Source organism: Coffea arabica, chromosome 11e (assembly GCF_036785885.1).
Source record: "Coffea arabica cultivar ET-39 chromosome 11e, Coffea Arabica ET-39 HiFi, whole genome shotgun sequence".
NCBI classification, from domain to species: domain Eukaryota; kingdom Viridiplantae; phylum Streptophyta; class Magnoliopsida; order Gentianales; family Rubiaceae; genus Coffea; species Coffea arabica.
The window spans coordinates 15299144-15319396 of record NC_092331.1 but is presented as its reverse complement, the minus strand read 5'-3'; the positions used below and the strand labels follow the sequence as shown (position 1 = coordinate 15319396).

At 33.9% G+C, this 20253-nt stretch overlaps 1 protein-coding gene across 1 annotated transcript; it reads left to right on the top strand.

The window, feature by feature from the left end:
• The first annotated feature begins 15409 nt into the window (after nt 1-15409).
• Nucleotides 15410-17782, top strand: LOC113718066 (uncharacterized). Its single transcript, XM_027242990.1, has one exon. The coding sequence runs from the start codon at nt 15410-15412 to the stop codon at nt 17780-17782; it is 2373 nt and encodes a 790-aa protein (XP_027098791.1).
• Nucleotides 17783-20253: the final 2471 nt, after the last annotated feature.

Genomic DNA, 20253 nt, shown 5'->3' with positions numbered 1-20253 from the left:
ATTAGTGAGAATGCCTTTTTACGCGAAAATCGACACTTTTAGGTGAAGATTCCCGGTTACTCAACATTTCACTTATTCAAGTTGCAATGCATACTCTTAATTCAAGTACCTTTTTACGCGAAAATCGACATTTGTAGATGCCAACCCCCGGTTACTCGGTACAAAAATCATTGGAGTAGAATAATTTTTTCTTTCTTTTCTTCTTTTTTTTTTTTTTTTTTTTTTTTTTTTTTACTAAAGGACAATAAATAGATATTCCCTCTTAGAAAATATATAAGACTAATCAAAGGAGGAGTATAACCTTTTATCAACTATGTCAATCACTTACTTGCAAAATTAAGTAAAGAGAAGAAATCTCATTAAACATGTAAAATTATAGGCATAATTTTCCTCACTTTACCAAATATACTTTCTAAAATGTAAAAATTCTAATTGCATAATAACTATTTCCAAGTTAAATGAGGACTAAACCTTCCAAAATACACATAAAGTTTCAACAATTGGAAGAATAAAAACATTTAAAGTTGGAACAAATTAGCCCTTTTTGAATGAAAATGCAAAAATTTGAAGAACTTTTGGGCCATAGTGACATATTGGACAAAATGTTAGACAAATTTTGACGGAGTTTCCCCGTATAAATGGAAGAAAACTCCCTGCCAACAAACCCAATTTCAGGCAAATTATCCACATGGCAAATAATTCAAACATAACTCCAATATTTCTAAGCATTTATATCCACAAAATATCATCACATGGCAAGTAAATGCAAGTTTAATATTTTCCTCCCCCACACTTAAACTTCACATTGTCCTCAATGTGAGAAAGGAAAAATAACGAAAATAAGAGAAAGTAATACTCCCCTAATGAACTTGCGCGATCCGAATCCATGGCAATGTGATGAATTTCCAACTTTACTTGAAAGAATGGAGACTTCAATTAATGCACCTTGAAAAAAAAAACAAAAATACAATTCTTAAGAATAAAAGCTTGCAACCAACAAGAAGAAAAGTGGAGTTGAAGGAGGAAAAAGAGGGAAGAATGAAGAAAAGTGGTCCGAGGCTTCGTTTGGAAAGGATCCGAGGTCGTTTTTGAAAGGATCCGAGGTCGGATCATGATAAGTGAGCTCGGATCAAGAAGCTCGAATTTTTTCTGATTGCAGAAGTGGATCCGAGGCCTTGGATCCATATGGATCCGAGCTCGGATCAAGAAGCTCGAAGTTTTTCTCTGATTGCAGAAGTGGATCCGAGGCCTTGGATCCATATGGATCCGAGGCCTTGGATCCATTGAATCTGCACTTATTGCAGAATTTTTGCAATTTTCAGTTTGACCTCAATTCTTCAAAATACACCCTAGATCATTTCTATGTCAAAATAAATCATTCACGCACATGTAAAATGATCTAAACATGCATTCTAAACCTCTTTAATGCATCAAAAACCATAATTACTGAATTTGAGCTATTGAGATCTTTGATCAAACTTCGCCTTTTTCACCTCATTTGGTCACTTTTGCATCTTGTTCCAAAACCTACAAATGAAAAATAACAAAATAACTCAAACTTATACTTTAAACATAAAATCACTCCAAAGTAACACCAACTTAAACAAGCATTGGGTTGCCTCCCAATAAGCGCTTCTTTAAAGTCAATAGCTTGACTATATCACCTCATTTTTCAAGGAGGCTTAGTTAACGAATAATCCACCATTTTAGACCTTGGTGGATCATTGTAAGGTGACTTAATAGAAAAAGCCACATGAACTAATGATGTGAGAAATGGAAGTGACTTACCTATTCCAAGTGTTTCATAGATATTACCTTGAATATGCACCACTTGAGAATTTACCAAAGGAAATGTCATGAGAGTATCTTGGGCAGCAATACCCTTAGAACCTATACTTTCAATGCACTCCTCAAGAGGGGTGAAAAATGAGTCATTAAAACTCACCTCTTGAGGCTCAAAGTTAGTTTCAAAGGTATTATCATGTGAAATGGATATTTGCTCATTGAAATATAATTGAAATTCATCATTTTCATCCAAATGCAATCCATTTTCACATACAACATTTCCACGATTCATGCTAGGATCATTTTGCAAATTATTAGAAGAAATAACTTCACACAATACATTCAATTGCTCATGTATTCTACCATAGTGAGAAGCTAATTCATCTATTCTTTCCTCAATCCTATCAAAACGGTCGGAAGTTGCATTTGCTAGCTTTTCTAAAGCTAACTCCCAAGATGGCTTAGAATCATTAGCTACTCTTTCTATTGCCAACTCCCAAGATGGTTTTGATTCATATTGGACACTTTCAGGTTGGTGATCATAAAAATATGAATTATCACTATAAGTACATTGATTATTCCAACCATAAGCAGGAGAATTGCTCCAATTAGCACTATATTGATCAAAACAAGGATTGTAATGCTCTAATTCATCATAATAATCCATATTTTGTGCTTGCATGCATGTGTTAGTAGCATGATAATCTCCACACAAGTCACAAATCACATGATAAGAATTAAAAGTATTAACATTCCTTCTCTGCTCAATTTCATGCATCATGGTGTCCATTTGAACTTGTAACTTAATTACATCAAATTTTGCCTTTAAGCACCTTAAACCATCTTCAAAAGACATACATTCAGTAAATTCTTGGTTACCTCTATTAAAGGAGCTTTGCACTTGGTAACCATCCATTACCAATCTTCCATTTCTCAAGCATTGTCCTCCAAATTGTCCTACCCTTCTCATCACCTAAAATTGCTTTTAAACAACTTAAGAGCAAAATTAGTAAGAAGAATAGGTGATAAAACACATACACATATAAAACACAGAAAATAACATTCACAGTATAACTAATAATATGTCTAAACTAATAAAGTTACTCTTCACACCGATATTGCCAAATCTTCCCCGGCAACGGCGCCAAAAACTTGACGTGCGCAGGGTATACATATCAATTTTGCCTCATTCTAATCAAGTTTTACATTTATAAACTCCTAAATACCCCACACGCGATTTATCGCAAGTATACGAATCGTGAGCGAGTATAGGGTATTAAGGGTCGATCCCACAAGGAAGATTGCAATTACCGGTACTACTAAAGCTTCTCTATTATTTAGACTATCAATGAATTATAACAAATTAAACCTACTGAAATTATACAAAATAACAAATGAAAGCTCCTTGGGTTGTGGTATCCCTAACTACTCATGCAAGTGCTATATTTGGATCATTGAATACTACATCTAAGCTAATTATGGTGTAATTTCCTTATGCATTTGAATCCTACTTTCGTAGTGAATCAATTATACTCATAACTAATCCATACCTATTTTCATGGTTATGAAATTAGCTACAAGTTCATTTCTTCAATGAAATTACATGAAATGAATCACTAAAAACCACATAAGTGCACCTCTACTTTCGTGAGTGTACTCCCTATGTTTAGCACTTCTTGAACTAGTGTTAAATCTCAATTTTCATTTGCAGAAACAACACCTTAGATAATCACAATCAATGGTACCAGATTAATCATGATTTCAAGAGCCAAAGTGCTAAATAACTTGCTCAAATCATAGCAGTCAAATAACCAAATAATAAACACTAACAATTATAGAAAGTTCAACCAAACCCAAGGTATAAACTTTAGAAACACATATTGAACACAAAATCCAGAACTTGTATATTAACTAAATTTGGAATCAAATACAAAAGATAAAGAGTTTGGAAGGAATACAACCCTTGTCACATGAGCTTTCTTCCTTGTCTTCTTCATCCTCCATCTTCATCCTAATCTAGATAATAAACAAGAATGGAAAAGCTACACTACTCTATACTAAGCTAAACTAACACTAGGGAGATGAAAGAGCTACATTTCTGCAACTTCAAGCTTCTCCCGTATGTCTCTCTATTTTTCTGCTATGAACTCCCCATCTCCTATTTTTGCAATGCATTTGGCTATTTAATGATGAAAGGTGGTCAAGAAATGAGGATTACATCTCCCTTTTACAGCTGGGAATGTTTCTCACATGTCTAGCATCCAATGTGAGTTGGTGGAGGTGAAATTGAGTTTTACGCGTACAGAGCAGCCTTTTCTGACCAGTGATCCGAGCTGCTACAGTACCTCGGATCCGTATGGATCCGAGCTCGGATCCACTAACCCAGAAACAACCGAGGGTTCGGATGAATAGTGGATCCGAGTGTGGATCACTTGCTCTGTTTTTGGCCCAACTTCAACCAATCTTTTCTTGATGTTTGAGGCTGAACCAGCTCATGTCTAAAACACGAAAGTTGTAGCCTTTTGAGTTATCTTTCTAATGCATCAAGAATCACCTCATTTGGATCTGTGTAGGCTGAGATATGACTGAAATACCCTTGCCTGCTCATTGCCCTGTTCCAGTTTCGACTAGTAGAAATTTGCTATTGTAATTCGGCATTTTGACCTGGAAAACCTTCAAACTGGATTTAGATGTCTTCACCAAAGTTGTAGATCTATCTCTTATCTTCAAATGGGTTCAAGAATCATCCCAATCCGATCATTGTAACTCAAGTTATAGCCGAAATCCGAAAATGTGTCAAAACTGTCAAAATACACAAAATCCAAGTAAAAAGTGATAAAAACCTCATTTAATCACTTAAAAGCATTTTTCACCAATTATAGCCAAAATGATTCATATTCTTCCAATAATATAACCAAAGTGACTAAAAATAATATAAAATGTCATACAATTATTACGTAAATTAGTCACTTATCATGTGTGTTAATGTGTGAGGAAACACATAAGGTGAAAGAGAAGAAAGAAAGGAAATAGAACCTATGTTTTTGCTTATTTAAAAAGGAACCTAAAACGCGACTTGAAAACGCGAGTTTGAAGTCGCGTTTTGGCATTTTGAGTTTTCAGTTGAAAAATTGTAGGGTCAAATACACGACTCATGAAAACGCGACTTCGAGTCGCGTTTTTGTAATTGTGTTTTTTGTTGAAAACGTACATAACACAATATGTGGGTTCTTGAATACGCGACCTTAAGTCGTGTATTTCTGAGTATCGCATATTGTTCTGCAAATTTTTGCAGAAATCTTAACTTTCTAAAATTGCACATGATACCCCAATTATTCAAAATGCATTCTCGATCATTTTTTTGTCAAAATATTCAATGCATGGACATGTAAAATGATCAAAACATGCATTTTAACCCTTTTTAACAAATTAAAAATAATTTTTACTCAAATCGAGGGGTGGAGTTCATTGATCGAACTTCGCCTTTTTCACCTCATTTGATCACTTTTGCCTCTATTTCCAATAACTACAAAAGAAAAACAACAAGATAATTCAAACACATAATATAAAATCACATAAAATAAACATAAGTAACAAAAACATTGGGTTGCCTCCCAACAAGCGCTTTTGTTTATAGTCGTTGGCTCGACTATTGAATCTCATTTCTCAAGAAAGCTTTGTTAATGAATAATCCACCATTTTAGATCATGGTGGATTATTAAAAAACAGCTTTATAGAATAATCCACGTGTTCTAATGATGTGAGAGGTGGAAGTGGCTTACCAATCTCAAATGAGTCATATATATTACCGTGAATGTACATCACTTGAATACTCACCAAAGGAATGTCCACATGGTTTTCTTGAGGAATAATATCTTTAAAACCTATATTCTCAACACATTCCTCAAGAGGGGTGAAAAATGAGTCGTTAAAGCTCACCTTTTGAGATTCAAGGTTAGATTCAAAGGTACTATCATGTGAAATGGACATTTTCTCATTGAAACTCAAATTAGATTCATCATTTTCATCAAAATGTAATCCAAGTTTACTTGCAACATGCTCACCATTCATGCTAAGGTCAACTTGCATATCATTAGAGGAAACAACTTCACACAAAACATGTAATTGTTCTTGTATTCTACCAAAGTGAGAAACTAATTCATCTAACCTTTCTTCAACCCTATCAAAATGGTCAAAGGTTGCATTTGCTAGTTTTTCTATAGATAATTCCCAAGATGGCTTAGAATCATTAGCTAATGGTTCACTTTCTAATTTTGAAGGTGAAGGTGCATTAACTAACCTTTCTATTACCAATTTCCAAGATGATTTTGATGTATATTGGACACATTCGGGTTGGTAATCATAAAAACATGAAGAATCACTATATGCACATTGATTATCCCAACCATAAGGATAAGAATTGCTCAAATTAGCACCATATTGATCAAAACAAGGATTGTAATGCCCCAATTCATCATAATAATCTATATTTTGTGCTTGCATACTGTAAACACCAAAATTTTATTTATATAATTCAATTTTAACTTTATTTATTCTTGTTTATTTTATTTTATTTTAATTAATTAAATAATAGTTAGTGTTTATTTTTGCTTATTTTTATGAATTAGGTTCATCATTTTTATTTTTAAGATATTTTTGCATTAAATTTCTAAAAAGGAAAATTTTCACAAAAATTATGTTTTAATCCTCTTAGATTCAATTTCTTTAACATAAATGAAATTTTTGCAATGCATTTGTAATTAGGAATTAACATTTTTGTTTACCTAAATTGATTGTGAAAAATAAAAATATAATAAATAAATACAAATAAGAAGATAGGTGGGGGGTTTGCATGTTGAACAAGTGTGTTAAAGGAGTAATAGACAAGTGTTTTGGGTTTTAGCACAACACATGTAAAGGGAAGAGTATTTCATTTAAGAAAATTAGAATTAGGTTAGGTAATTTGCTTGATTAAATAGGAAATACCCCTCAAATATGGAATATGGACGAGTATAGCTCTCTAAGCCTTAACACGCTCGTATTCCCTCTATTAAAGGAAAAACTAAAGTCACGAATATTAGTTCCCCGCACACATTATGATGCATGACCTAGGTCATGTATATTTGTATATTATTATTTTCTTTCGGGTTAATCACATTTTATCCCCTTAAAGAATACCCCATTTCTCAATTTACCCCCTAACCTTTAATTTTGCTCACTTAACCCCCTTTAGGACAAAATTGCTCTTACATTATTTTGACTTTTCAGTTACCCTGTTTTCCTTTCTTTTATTTCTTTTTTTCTTTTTTCTTTATTTAATTCTTCCTCTTTCCCACAAAAATCTTCACCTTAATGATTGAAATTAAAAAAGAGGAATTGTAGAGATCTATCTTCTCCTTAAATGATTAAAAAAATATTCAAATCACTTTCCTAAAATACAATTTTTTTAGCCTTTCAATTCTTTTAATTTTGGATTTTCTTCTTTCCTTTCTAGTTTCTCATTTTATTCCCAAGAAAATATCTTAAGATGAAATTGTGACCTGATTAATAATCATCAATTGAAATTTGTGACACGTGGCATCATACAAAAAATCAAAATTAGTTTTTGATGCTTTTTAAACCTTCACCCAAAAATATGCAACTACAATCTTAAAACAAAAATTTTCGTTGAAATGAAATTTCTATTGGGAAGGATGAAAGAAAGAAGAAAAAGAAAAAGAAATAAAAGAAAGGAAAACAATTTCATCTTATGATATTTTCTTGAGAATAAAACGAAAAACTAGAAAGGAAAGAGAAAAATCCAAAATTAAAAGAATTGAAAGGCTAAAAAAATTGTATTTTAAAAAAGTGATTTGAATATTTTTTTAATCATTTAAGGAGAAGATAGATCTCTACAATTCCTCTTTTTTAATTTCAAACATTAAGGTGAAGATTTTGTGGGAAAGAGGACAAATTAAATAAAGAAGAAAGAGAAAAAGAAATAAAAGAAAGGAAAACAAGGTAAATGAAAAGTCAAAATAATGCAAGGGCAATTTTGTCCTAAAGGGGGTTAAGTGAGCAAAATTAAAGGTTAGGGGGTAAACTGAAAAATGAGATATTCTTTAAGGGGATAAAATGTGATTAACCCTTTTCTTGCTTTCTTTTCTTCGAGTCTCATCTTTTACAAATTTCGTGACCTTTTCAAAAAGTCACTTTTGGACATCGCAATTAATGCGATTAGCACCAATCAAGCTTTGAAAAGACATATTGACCCTTTTTATAGCCTTTAGGTCTAGGTTTGCATTTCATATAGTAACGTTCAAATGTGATAAATCTAGGTTAGGTGGAAAAGGTACTTTGAATTTTATTCTTGCATTCCCTTTTTTCGAACGTGACTCCCGAATACTTTTCTCTGATTTTCGAAGACTTGGAGTCCTTTAAAAGGGGATTTTTTTACTTTTTCTTTAAAAAATTCATTTTAGGTGACTTAGTACACCTTAACTCAATACCAAGTGGCGACTCCTATTTAAAAAAAAAAACCCTTTTTAAACTATTATTTTGAGCCAAAATCGTCGCACTTTAAGTCCCATTTAGGCCCATTTCTCTTTCTTTATTTTCTAAAAATAAAAAATCATTTACAATCAAAATTAAATCAAAATTCATTTTTATAAACTCGTAAATCTTAATTTTATTTTTTTGCAAAAATGGGGTGCGACACATACATGTATGAGTAGTATGATAACCTCCACATAAGTCACAAATCATATGATTAGAATTAAAAGCATTAGCATTCCTCCTTTGCTCAAGCATATTCATAATGGTGTCCATTTGAATTTTTAACGTTATAACATCAAGTTTAGCCTTTAACCTCCTGAAACCATCTTCAAATGACATATCTTCGGTAATTTCATGGTTACCTCTATCTATGGAGCTTTGCATGTAGTAACCATCCATTGCCGATCTTTCACTTTTCATGCATTGTTCTCCATATTAACCTACTTTCCTTATCACCTAAAATTACTTTTAAACAATCTCAAAAGTAAGACTAGTCAAGAAGGATAGCTTAAAAGACACAAACTAAAATAGAAAACCAAAAAAATGACTAAACAAAATACTAAAAATGACATAAAACACATAAGACACAGCAAAAACAACAAAAACAAGAAAAATTGTCTAAATTAATAAAGTTGCTCTTAGCACTGATATTGACAAATCTTCCCCGACAACGACGCTAAAAACTTGGTGCGCGCAGGGTATATATATACAATTAACTCATCCACAATCAAGTTTTACATTTATAAATCCTAAATACCCCACACGCGATTTTTCGCAAGTATACGAATCGAGAGCGAGTATAGGGTATTAAGAGTCGGACCCACAAGGAAGATTTTCAATTACCGATCCTTTTCGAATTCCTTTATTATTTAGACTATAAGCATGAAGTAAAAGTGATAAAATTAACACTAGAAATCTCCTAAAGATATGAAATTCCTTACTACACTTGCAAATGAGATTACCGGTTAAGTGAATGCTATTATCTTGGCTAGTTATGGCGTAATTTTCTAATATATGTGAAACCTACTCTCGTAGTGAATTAACTATACTTGTAACTAAACTATACTTACTCTCGTGGTTATGAATCAACTACAAACTCATTTTTTCAACGAAATTATATAAAACAAGTCACTAAGCCACATATGTGCACCTCTACTCTCGTGAGTGTACTCCCTAAATTTATCGTTTCCTTGAACTAGTGCTTTTGTAAACTTAATACCTTAAGATAATCACAATTAATGATCGGTTAATCATGATTAGAAAAGCAAAAGTGATAAATAACTTGCTCAAAAAGTAAACTTCACTAACAAGCTATAGCAAGTTCATCCATAACTTTTGGCATAAACTTTAACTAAATATGAAAATAAGATCCAAACTTGTATTATAGTTAAACATGAATTTAAATACAAAAGAGAAAGTGATTAGGAGAGAAGTCACCCTTGTCACATGAGCTTCAACTCTCCATCTTTGCTCCTCCAATCTTCATCCAAATCTAACTACAAATATAAGATGGATAAACTACACTACCTATACTATACTATTCTAACTAATGAACTAAGGAAACTCTAGTGAAAACTATATTTTGGTGGAGTTTCTCTAGCCTTCCAAAGTTGTTCAAATGTCCTCCAAAGGCTGCTATTTATAGAAGATTCAAGAGCCAAATGAGTTGTTTCCAGTTGTCATTTTTGACTCTTGAAACTCTCATGAGTTGTCTTTCCAACTTTCCAACCTTTTCTTGATCAGATATAGCTGGAATTGATAGCTAGAATTGAGCTAGAAAAGTTGTGTGAAAGATGAGCAAGTTGCAGAAAACAGAAGAGAATACACGACTTTGGAATACGCGACTTCAAGCCACGTATTCATGAAGTTGCGTTTTCACTTCTGTGAATTTGGTACCATTTCAACTGTTATTTTCTTGAGAATGGAGGCAGAACTAACTCTTGTGAAAAATATGAAAGTTGTAGCTCTTTGAGTTAGCTTTCCAATGACTCAAGAACCATCCCATTTGGAGCTCTGTGGAATGAGAAATGACCAAAATACTCTCAACTAATCAGAGCTCTGTTTCAGCTTTCGACAACAGAGTTGCACTTCTGTATTTTGACTTTTTGACAAGGAAAACGACTGAACTGGACTTCAATGTCTTCATAACAAATGTAGATCTATATTTTAGCTTCAAAATGTATAAGAATCACCTCAATCCAATGCCTGTAACTCAAGATATTACCGAAATATCACAAGGTGTAAAAGCTGTGAAACTTGCTTCCTTTCGTTCTTGATTGCATTTCCTCTTTTGCACTTCATATTCTCTTTTTATCGCTTCAAACCATCTTTAATCATCCAATTATCTTCTCAATTCATGCCATGTGATGATTGAATCATCAAACCTACAAAAAACATGAAGCTTTCACCATTAAAATCTATAGAAATGCAATTTTTACACTTTAAATCATAAAATGCATATTTTCACTATAAACCTAGTTCATTAGCCTTTTTTTTGTTACAAAGAATAAAAAAGTTTACCAATAGATGAATCTTGTTTGCTAGAAAGTGTTTAGCTCATCAAGTTTGTCACAAAAACTAAGGGTTCTCATGGATAAGGTGTTTTATGGGGCATTTTTTTTTAAAATCACACCGCAGCACACCAGTCGAATGCATAATTAGGAAGTAGGTCATATAGAAAGTAAAACAGCGAGGCAATCTTTAGCCTACCATCCTTGAAACAACTATCGTTTGAGAAGAATCCCAATAGCTCTTCCACCAAGTCCTTTTGCCGAAGGGTTCAATTTCGATCAACCAAAGTAACCGGTAAACCATGCACATGAACGTTACATAATACCTCCACATCCCATGAGCTGACATTGTTACCCGGGGGAAAAAAAATAGCCCTTTGCATTGTAATCCATTAGATGCAATAATAATAATGATGATGATTAGCTAGAAAACTAAATAAAACATACCAAAACTAATTAATAAAACACACTAAAAACACGTAAAATATACTCTTTTCAGTCATCATTCATATCTAAGTACTCATCTCTTCCAAGTATTTTGCACCTCGTGTGTAGTAGTAGATTAACATTTTTAGGCATTTCATGCAATGCCTTCTCAGCAACATCATTTAATAAATCAATGTACAAGTAACTCTAGAGATTTACATTGGGCACTCTTACTTTTCTTCCCATAAAATAGAGCATAATATCATGAATATCAGTGTTAACCATCCTACAATATTAGTTACTGAAGTTACAGAGCATACATCAGCTTTCTAAGCACAGAGATTTGGCATCTTACTACATGAAACAACCAAAGTCATACGAGAAACATAGAATCAAGTAAGCATATTCTGGTAAAGGCTACTCAAAGCAACTCATATAACAAACCAAAAAATCATATTAAACATGTATCAAGCTTACACAAACAACAACCTGATCAACATAGGCTGCCAAGGAATATTGAAACATTCCAAAATTCTTAAACATTAACTTGGTACAGCCTTAACGAGCTAAGAAACTCTTCATCGAAGGTGAGAATCAAGAGCTTTGTTATGCCATGTATCAAGCTAACTTGTGCAGGTATATCAACAATGGCTGGAAGAGTCCATCTGAAGTGACTATATGTACCTGCAGCTTTCTATATGTACCAACTGGCGCCTAAATTTGGCACCATTTTGCTGAAGGCTTTTTATATATTCATTAAAGGAATTTAAATTATTGGTAATTACATTAACTGTGTTTATAACTAACTTAACAAAATTTGTCCAAATAAACATAAAATATCTGCTAACTTGTGTAGATATTTAGTCTTTTCGGTCCATGATGATGTAAGCAATGGGACTCAAAATTCTGTCAGAGAAGGTCTATGATATTTTGGAAACCTCAGGAGAGGGGAGTAAGATTGTCAGAAATCTCAGGGGTATCTGAAATTTTCCCTTTTTTCAACTGAAACTTCGGGTGTTAAGAATAACATTTGAAAGCTAGTTTTACTGAATTCCTTACTTTAATGAATTCCATCTCACCTATTACTCAAAAATCATTTCAAGAAAATTTTCTCTACTCTTGTATCATTCTTTGAAAATACTAGCCGCTCAATCATGCATTCAAGCCAATCGCATACAATAAGAAACGAAAAAAGTCAACAAAAAAAAAGAGATTTGCAAGCTAGCTCCTTTTGATCACTGTCATGTTCTTTGGAGGAGGATTGTCAACTCGAGAAGACTAATAAATTTTATCTTAAGGTCACATTCTAAGCTATGAGCTCATTATTCCTTCTAATATATAAGAAAAAAGTTTGTCACTTAAAAGTATGCGAATTTTATTACAACTTGGAGGAATTGAATGATGAGTTTTACAAATCTGAAGTGAATGGTTATAAAAATTTAAGTTTTGGTGGTTGTTGGCTACCATCAAAGACTTTAAATTTTAGTGGAGTGAAAAATCAAGGGTTCAAAACTTACCTTTCATTAATGTGCCACTATATGTGGCTTCTTTTAAGTCCATGTGGGTGCGTAGTGCACCCGTTTGATCCGATGATAATTTAGTCCTCGTCGATTTTTCTAGACCCGTTGGGCCTCTCCCCCTAGTGTAGGCTAGAGGAGTAGATTAGGCTACCTGTTGCGGTCTAATAAAACAATGGTTATAAAAATTTACTTCCGGTGCCTCTACCTTGAATGTTATATTTGAAGCGTATGATGGCCATATAAAATTTTGGTGCAAAAAGCATTTGGTTTCGCATAATAATTTTAATCTGAAGGATGCATATAATCAAATGAAACTTTCTGGTATGCCCAAGTCTAAGAAACCTGATTTGAATGATTTAAGTGATGATCATCATGTTATTTGCCGTGGTATCATTTTTGAAATTTTGCTACCTAGGAAGATGAAGGAAACAAATCAACAAGGCAATAAAATAATTTTAAAAATTTATTTTCATCCTATGAATCTTTTTGTAAATTTTATGGATAAATCAAGTGGGTTCATGAAGAATATCTCAAAGATGCTAGTTTTTTCACCACTTTTAAAAGGCTATAGGATGCGTACCACCAAACTAGTGATAGTCCACACAAATAATACCTCAAGGAATCGTTTAAGAATAGATTGAACTAAGCAAGATAAGTGCTAACTCTTTACCCAAATCATTTTTAAGGATGAGAGAGCAAGAAAAAAAAAACTTTCCTTTTCTTCGTTGGTATTCAACAAAGAGGAGGGAGACAAAGCCTTCCACTTCAAATTAGAATGGCTTGTTTGGTCTTCAATGAAGTATTTATAAGCATAACCCAACCCAAAAAAAGTTTAAATATTTGCACCATACCTCTTGAGTTAATTAACGTTTATAAACTAACTTATAAGTGTCTCATACTTATCTTATTCAGTCTTCACTTAATATCTTTTTAATTTGTTGAGTTTGTTGTCGTTTATGTGTATGACCCATTAGGTTTTCATATCATATTGGTAATAAATATGTATTACAATCATTTGAAAAGAAGTAGATAAATTAAACTCCTTTGATTTATTGTTCATTTGACTAATTAATCAATTCATATTTATAGATCAATATAGACATTTAACAATGCATCATGATCACCCAAGTAATGAGAAAGTTAAGTGATTTGATTTTACCTTTCTACGAATGATTGCTATATAATTATCATCTCTTCACCTTAACTATATCCTGATTAGTATAGAAGTACGGAATCTATACTGACTTCCATAAAGGTTAATTACTTTTTCATTCTCAAAATATAATTATCTTGAAATTGAAATTGGACACGCTTCAAATTTCAATTTCAAGATAATGGTTGCGAGATTGTAAAGAGGAAGTTAGGTGATTCTCTTTGGAAAGCTGCAAATTTTGGTGACTTGAAACCAATTGGAAAATTGTCGAAGTTCGTACTTGCCACAGTGGTCTTGATGCAATTCCAGAATGCATGAATGTTTGGAAGAGAATGTTCCATGTGAACTTCAATAAATTACAGTGGTCTTTGTTTGCAGCTTAAGCTTGTGAAGTGAATTTGCCAATTTGGTAATGTCTTGGGATAAGTTGCTGCCTACAGCCTACTCACGTCGGGTATTTGATTTGGAAGCATTTGTATTTGGCAATTAATGACCTTCTCTAACTAAGTACTAATTATTTCCAATGTTTTAAAACTAGGACTGTTAATTGAAGCAGTGAGATATTTGGATCACAATTCAACTGATTGGATTGGTTCAACTCTGGTTCAATGAATTTTTTAAAAATAATTTATATAAATATATGTGCACAAAATAAGACAACCAATGGATTAATTTAAGACTTTATATAATGAAAGGTTAAATATTTTCAAAGAACTTGGATTTTCACAAATATGTTTTTAATTAAGTTCAAATAAATAAATTTCATCTCAATATCAATTGGATCTACCAAAAATATAATGTTAAATCCAACCCCAAAAATACCACAATATTTTGAAATTATACAAAATTCATGTTTTTTAGAATTAGACATTGTGAGTTTAAATTTAAATCACATTTTTGAGAATTAGAGATTGGAACTTTAAAAAAAAAAAAAGAAGATTAGAGTTTGGAGGAAGTTAGGAAAATAGAAAATAAGATGCAAACTTAATAAGAGGCAGAAAATGAATAGGTGTGTGGCATTTAATGATTAGTTCGTAGGGTTGATAAAACTTGGGTAGACCCGGTCTATATAGATTTTGTAGTTCAAAATTTGTCACACCATCTCACCAATTCAAGTATTGAAGATGTTGTAAAATTTGGACCACCAATTCTACTCAAGTTTTTGCCTTTAGTGTTAAGGAAAACCCATTCTTTTTATTTTTTAAATTTCAGTTTAATAGATAAAACAAAAAATTGACGGTTCAACGGTTCATTTTGATTCAAACGATTTGCACAGTTCGATCTGTTAATATCAATTTTTAAGTTCAATCAATGCAAAGTATGTACCAAACCGAAGCTATGAATGGTCGTGAATATTGCATAGTTGCATCTGCAAAAACCAATCTGCCTTCATCCCTGGTAGGCAAATTTTGGACAACATTATGCTTTCTCATGAATATTTGCACTATCTAAAAAATAAAAGGCAAGGTAAGGACGGGTTCATGGCTGTGAAGCTGGACATGTCCAAAGCTTATGACAGAGTAGAATGGAGCTTCTTGGATGCAATGATGGCCAAAATGGGATTCCACAACAAATGGAGAAACTGGATTATGGAATGCTTAAGGACAGTAACCTACTCTTTCTCTATAAATGGGGAGGTTAAAGAATATGTTATCCCAGGAAGAGGCATCAGACAAGGGGATCCCTTATCCCCCTATCTATTTCTCCTTTGCTCAGAAGGGTTCGCAAGCCTTCTCAGACAAGCAGCAGGGAACAAGAGGATATCAGGAATGAGACTTTGCAGGCAGGGACCAAGTCTTACTCATTTGTTCTTTGCAGATGATTCCCTAATCTTCTGCAAAGCAAACAAGCAGCAAGCAATAGAACTGATGAGAGTGCTGCAAGTGTACGCAACTGCATCAGGTCAACTGATAAACCTGGATAAGTCTTCTATACTCTTCAGCAAAAATATGTGCCCACATAAGAAGCATCAGATCTGTCATATTATGGGAAACATGCAACAGGTAAATCAAGGCAAGTACCTGGGGCTACCAATGGTGGTGACTAGAACAAAGGAACAGATTTTTGGTTTTGTACGAACAAACATACAACATAGGATCCTCAAGTGGAAGAATAGACTTTTAAGTGCAGCTGGAAAAGAGACAATGCTCAAGGCGGTATCAATGGCTATGCCCACGTACACAATGTCGTGCTTCAAAATACCAAAAAGAATTTGCAAAGACATCAGCTCTCTCATGTCTAACTACTGGTGGGGGGAAGCAAATGGTAAGAACAAGGTCCACTGGTGCTCCTGGAAGAAACTAACTCAGAATAAGGAAAAGGGGGGATTGGGTTTCAAGGAGTTGGAGGCTTTCAACATGGCTTTGCTGGGTAAACAGGTGTGGAGGATTCTTACAAATCCAAACCTCCTGGTTAGTAAAGTTCTGAAGGCCAAATATTTCCCTAGGAGCTCCATATTTGAGTGCAAAATTCCAAAGAATGCATCTTGGATATGGAGGGGCCTAATGGCAGCAAGGAAAGTAGTGGAGCACGGGGTTAGAAAGAGAATAGGCAATGGGAGGAGCACACAAATATGGGAAGACAGATGGATCCCAGATACTACCACTGGAAGAGTGACAACTATGAAACAAGGAGATAGCAGACTGCATAAGGTCGAAGACCTGATAATTCAGAAGAGATGGAACAGAAATTTGGTGTTCCAGTATTTTAACAAAGAGGATGCAGAACGAATCCTGAGCATTCCAATCAGTCTCGCTGGAAGAGAGGATAGTTACTTCTGGATGCATGGTGAAGATGGAAGATACTCAGTCAGTTCTGGGTACAAGGGGTTGGTATCCAATAAAGAAAGGTCACAAGAAGTGAGTCAGAGGGAGGTATCTACAAGCTGGGGGAAACAAACTCATAAGATGTGGAAAGTAATGTGGAGACTCAAGCTCAAACACAAGCTGAAGATTTTTCTATGGAAATGTTTGAACAACGCACTGCCTGTAAGGGAGCTAATCAACGGCAGAACCAAAGCAGGTGACCCCATTTGCAGAAGGTGTGGGGAAGAAGTAGAGACGGTGGAGCACTTGCTTCTGAACTGCAGAGAAACAAAACATATCTGGCACATTGCCCCAATCCAATGGGATGGGATGCAAGAACATCATGGCTGTTTCAAAAGATGGTGGATCTCTGTCACTGAAGCAAGGCATAGGATAGCAGGATCGCAACATTTGGCCTTAACTGTCAACATTCTTTGGCAGATTTGGAAGGCTAGAAATGACATGGAATTTACGGGGAAAGTTCATCAGCCCTGGAAGATTATAAAGAGAGCACAGGAGGAATGGCTACAATTTGATGAAGTTGCAAAGAAGGAAGCTAGGATGAGCACAGGAGAAACATCAACTCACAACAATGAAGACCAGCATTTAGAGCCGGATGAGGGAACTGTGAAGATGATAGTTGAGGCAACAAGACAAACAGACAAACCTATCTTAGGCATTGGAATCACTGCAGCTGAAAGGAACCAAGAACCAATGATAGGATGGGCGCTAAAGGAAAGAAGCTCAGGGGTACAGCTACTGGATGATGCAGTAGCATTAAAGCTGGCTATGTGCAAAGCAAATACTTTGCACCAGAGGAATGTACAGTTCCAAGTGAAGAACAGGCAACTCCTCAATCATATTCGAACTCAGAAGGCAAGTGACAGCAGAATAGCTACGCTGGTGGAAGACATTGTACAGTTGAAAAGGTTGTTTCATATGTGCTCCTTTTGTCTAGCTAGTAGTGATAAAAATTATCTAAGCTCTAGGATTAGCATGTATGCCTTAGGCATCACAATTGATGAGGAATTGGTGTTTCCTCAGTGTTAAGTACACTGGCTGTAAAGTCAATTCGAGCCTTTGCTCGCACTTGTATATCTTTTGAAAGTAATATAATCAAATATCGTTTCGGAAAAAAAAAAAAAAAAAAAAGAATGGTCGTGAATTGACTGGTCGAACTGGTTGGTTCGATCTGGGTTTCAAAATAGTTATTTCGCAATCAACCCCAAGTCAAAAGAAAAGTGGTCTAGTGACTTATTATTCTAAGTAACGAGTCAGGCTTCGATTAAATAATTGAAGCGACAGGCTCTACACCGATCTGATTGATTCAATTGGACTTCAAGGCACTTTTGAGCCTTATCTGCGACACTGAACTTCAAGCCTTGTTCCAATAATTGTAACACATATCCCACCAAGCCTGGAAGTGGGAGCATAAGTAGAAAATGAAAATGTTATTTAATTTATTTTGAGGTAAAAATAACAAATTTATTAATGATATAGCTGAAATCTATCAGTACTATTTGCATAACAAAGGTCAAAGGAGAATTTCAAAGGGATTCAAGTTAGTTGGCAGAGTTAGCAAAACGTACTAAGTTATGTACAATCTTGTTAGCCTCTCTAAAAATTCAAATTACATCCACAACGTGTTGGTCTAATAGAGCTAGTGAACATCCTCAATACAGAGCCTATGTACGAGAGTATATCTTCAGAACTGCAAATCAATTTAATAACCGAAAATGCAACCTCTTTCAAAATGAACTTGGAATCATCAAAATCTTTGCAAGTGAAACTGCTTCTTTGGCGGTTACAGCTTCTGGCAGTTCAACATTAATTGGGCATTTGATTTTTTAGATAAGCCAAATAATGAATTGACCATCATGACTTTGAATAACAACTGTAATGCCAATCACTTGATTAACAGTTGATATATAAACATCAAAATTAATCTTGTATGTGGGAACTAGGAGTACAAACGAGCTAAGCCAAATCGAATTTTGGTCTAATTGAGCCGAGTTTCAACCTAGATTTATGAAACTCGAACTCGAATTCGAGCTTGACAAGCTCAAAATATAAAGCTCGAGCTCGAGTTTAAAAAAATAAAAATAAATAATTATTTCATTTTTTAAAATAATAATAATAATAATTTTTCTTAACAAATAATAAAATATTAGGAATATGTATGTAATTTTACTATTAAAATAAAAAATAATATATATGTATATATAATTGAGCACGATCCGACTTGCGAGTTAATGAACTTAGTATTTTTTAGGTCGAGTTCGAGCTTGAATTTGATTTGGTCAACTCGAACTCGAGCTCGAGTTTGATTACTATAACTCGTTGTTGACCGAGCTCAGACTTGAGCCACTCGCAATTGACTTATGAGTGATTCGACTCGTTTGCAGCCCACGTGGGAACAGAGGCATGGACCAATCTGAGTTCTGCCTTGAGATGGAACCTGACACCATGTGAGCATTTGCCTTGAGAAAGTAGCAAGGTTTTTTTTTTTTTGGTAGAAAGTAGCAAGGTGATGATGTGCAAAAATCGTCTTAATTAAACTAAATTAAATTATGTCAAGTCCCTTCACCTTTGGATTGAAAAGTTGAGCCAGCGTCATATGGCTCTTAACATAAAGGTGCAAGGTCCATTTAAAATGAAATGGATTAATTAATTTGTTAATTCACAATATATTATTTGGACGGGTCTCTTATTAAAACTCAAATTAAATGGATTTTTTGAGTTACAAGTTATCTAGATTATAAGAAGATTATGAAAGATTTCTTGAATACCAAACCTACATATTTTGGCTACAAATAGAGACCTTCCCTCAAACCAAGATATAGATTGAAATTCTCAAATTTTGGAAAAACTCTGTTAAACTCTCCCGAGAGCTTTTCTCCTCATTATCAAATCAACTCCAAGTCAAGTCAAACATATTCTTCCATTCGTGTTGAAGGCTTGAAAATTGAAGATTCAAGTGTTCAAATGTCATCATCAAATCAACCTTTTTTACGCCCCAATTGTACAAAACACCCTTGTTAATCAGAGAAGAAGTCTCTTCGACCCTTTGATTAAAGTTCTGTGAAGAGAAGAATCAGAAATTATGTTATGTGTGGCTTTGTCCCACACTGATTTTTTGTACAAGTGAGTCTTTTCCTTAGTTGGCTATAAATAGAATTGATCTATAACGAGATTAAGTGCAGCAACCCAAGAGAGTTTTAATGGGTTATTTGGGCCTTGGGTCATTAAGTTTTTTTTTTTGTAATAAAAATATTTTTAAACTCTCTTGTATTTTAGTATTAGGTGTTTCTCAGTTCAGGAACACTTTTCGAAGACTTTTGTATTTTTTTTTCTTCACAGTGAAATTCTTCTCCTCCTCCGTTCGTGGACGTAGGTCAATTTAACAGATATCTCTGATTTATTTATTTATTTTTTCTTTTGTTATTTGTATTTTGGGATTCCCGAGAACTCTTTCGTCAATTTTCCTAGGACCAGACATGATAGATTAATTTTTTTGATTC

Excerpts from the sequence above, each read along its gene's own strand:
- LOC113718066 (XM_027242990.1), top strand. The coding sequence starts at position 15,410 with ATGGCTGTGAAGCTGGACATGTCCAAAGCTTATGACAGAGTAGAATGG.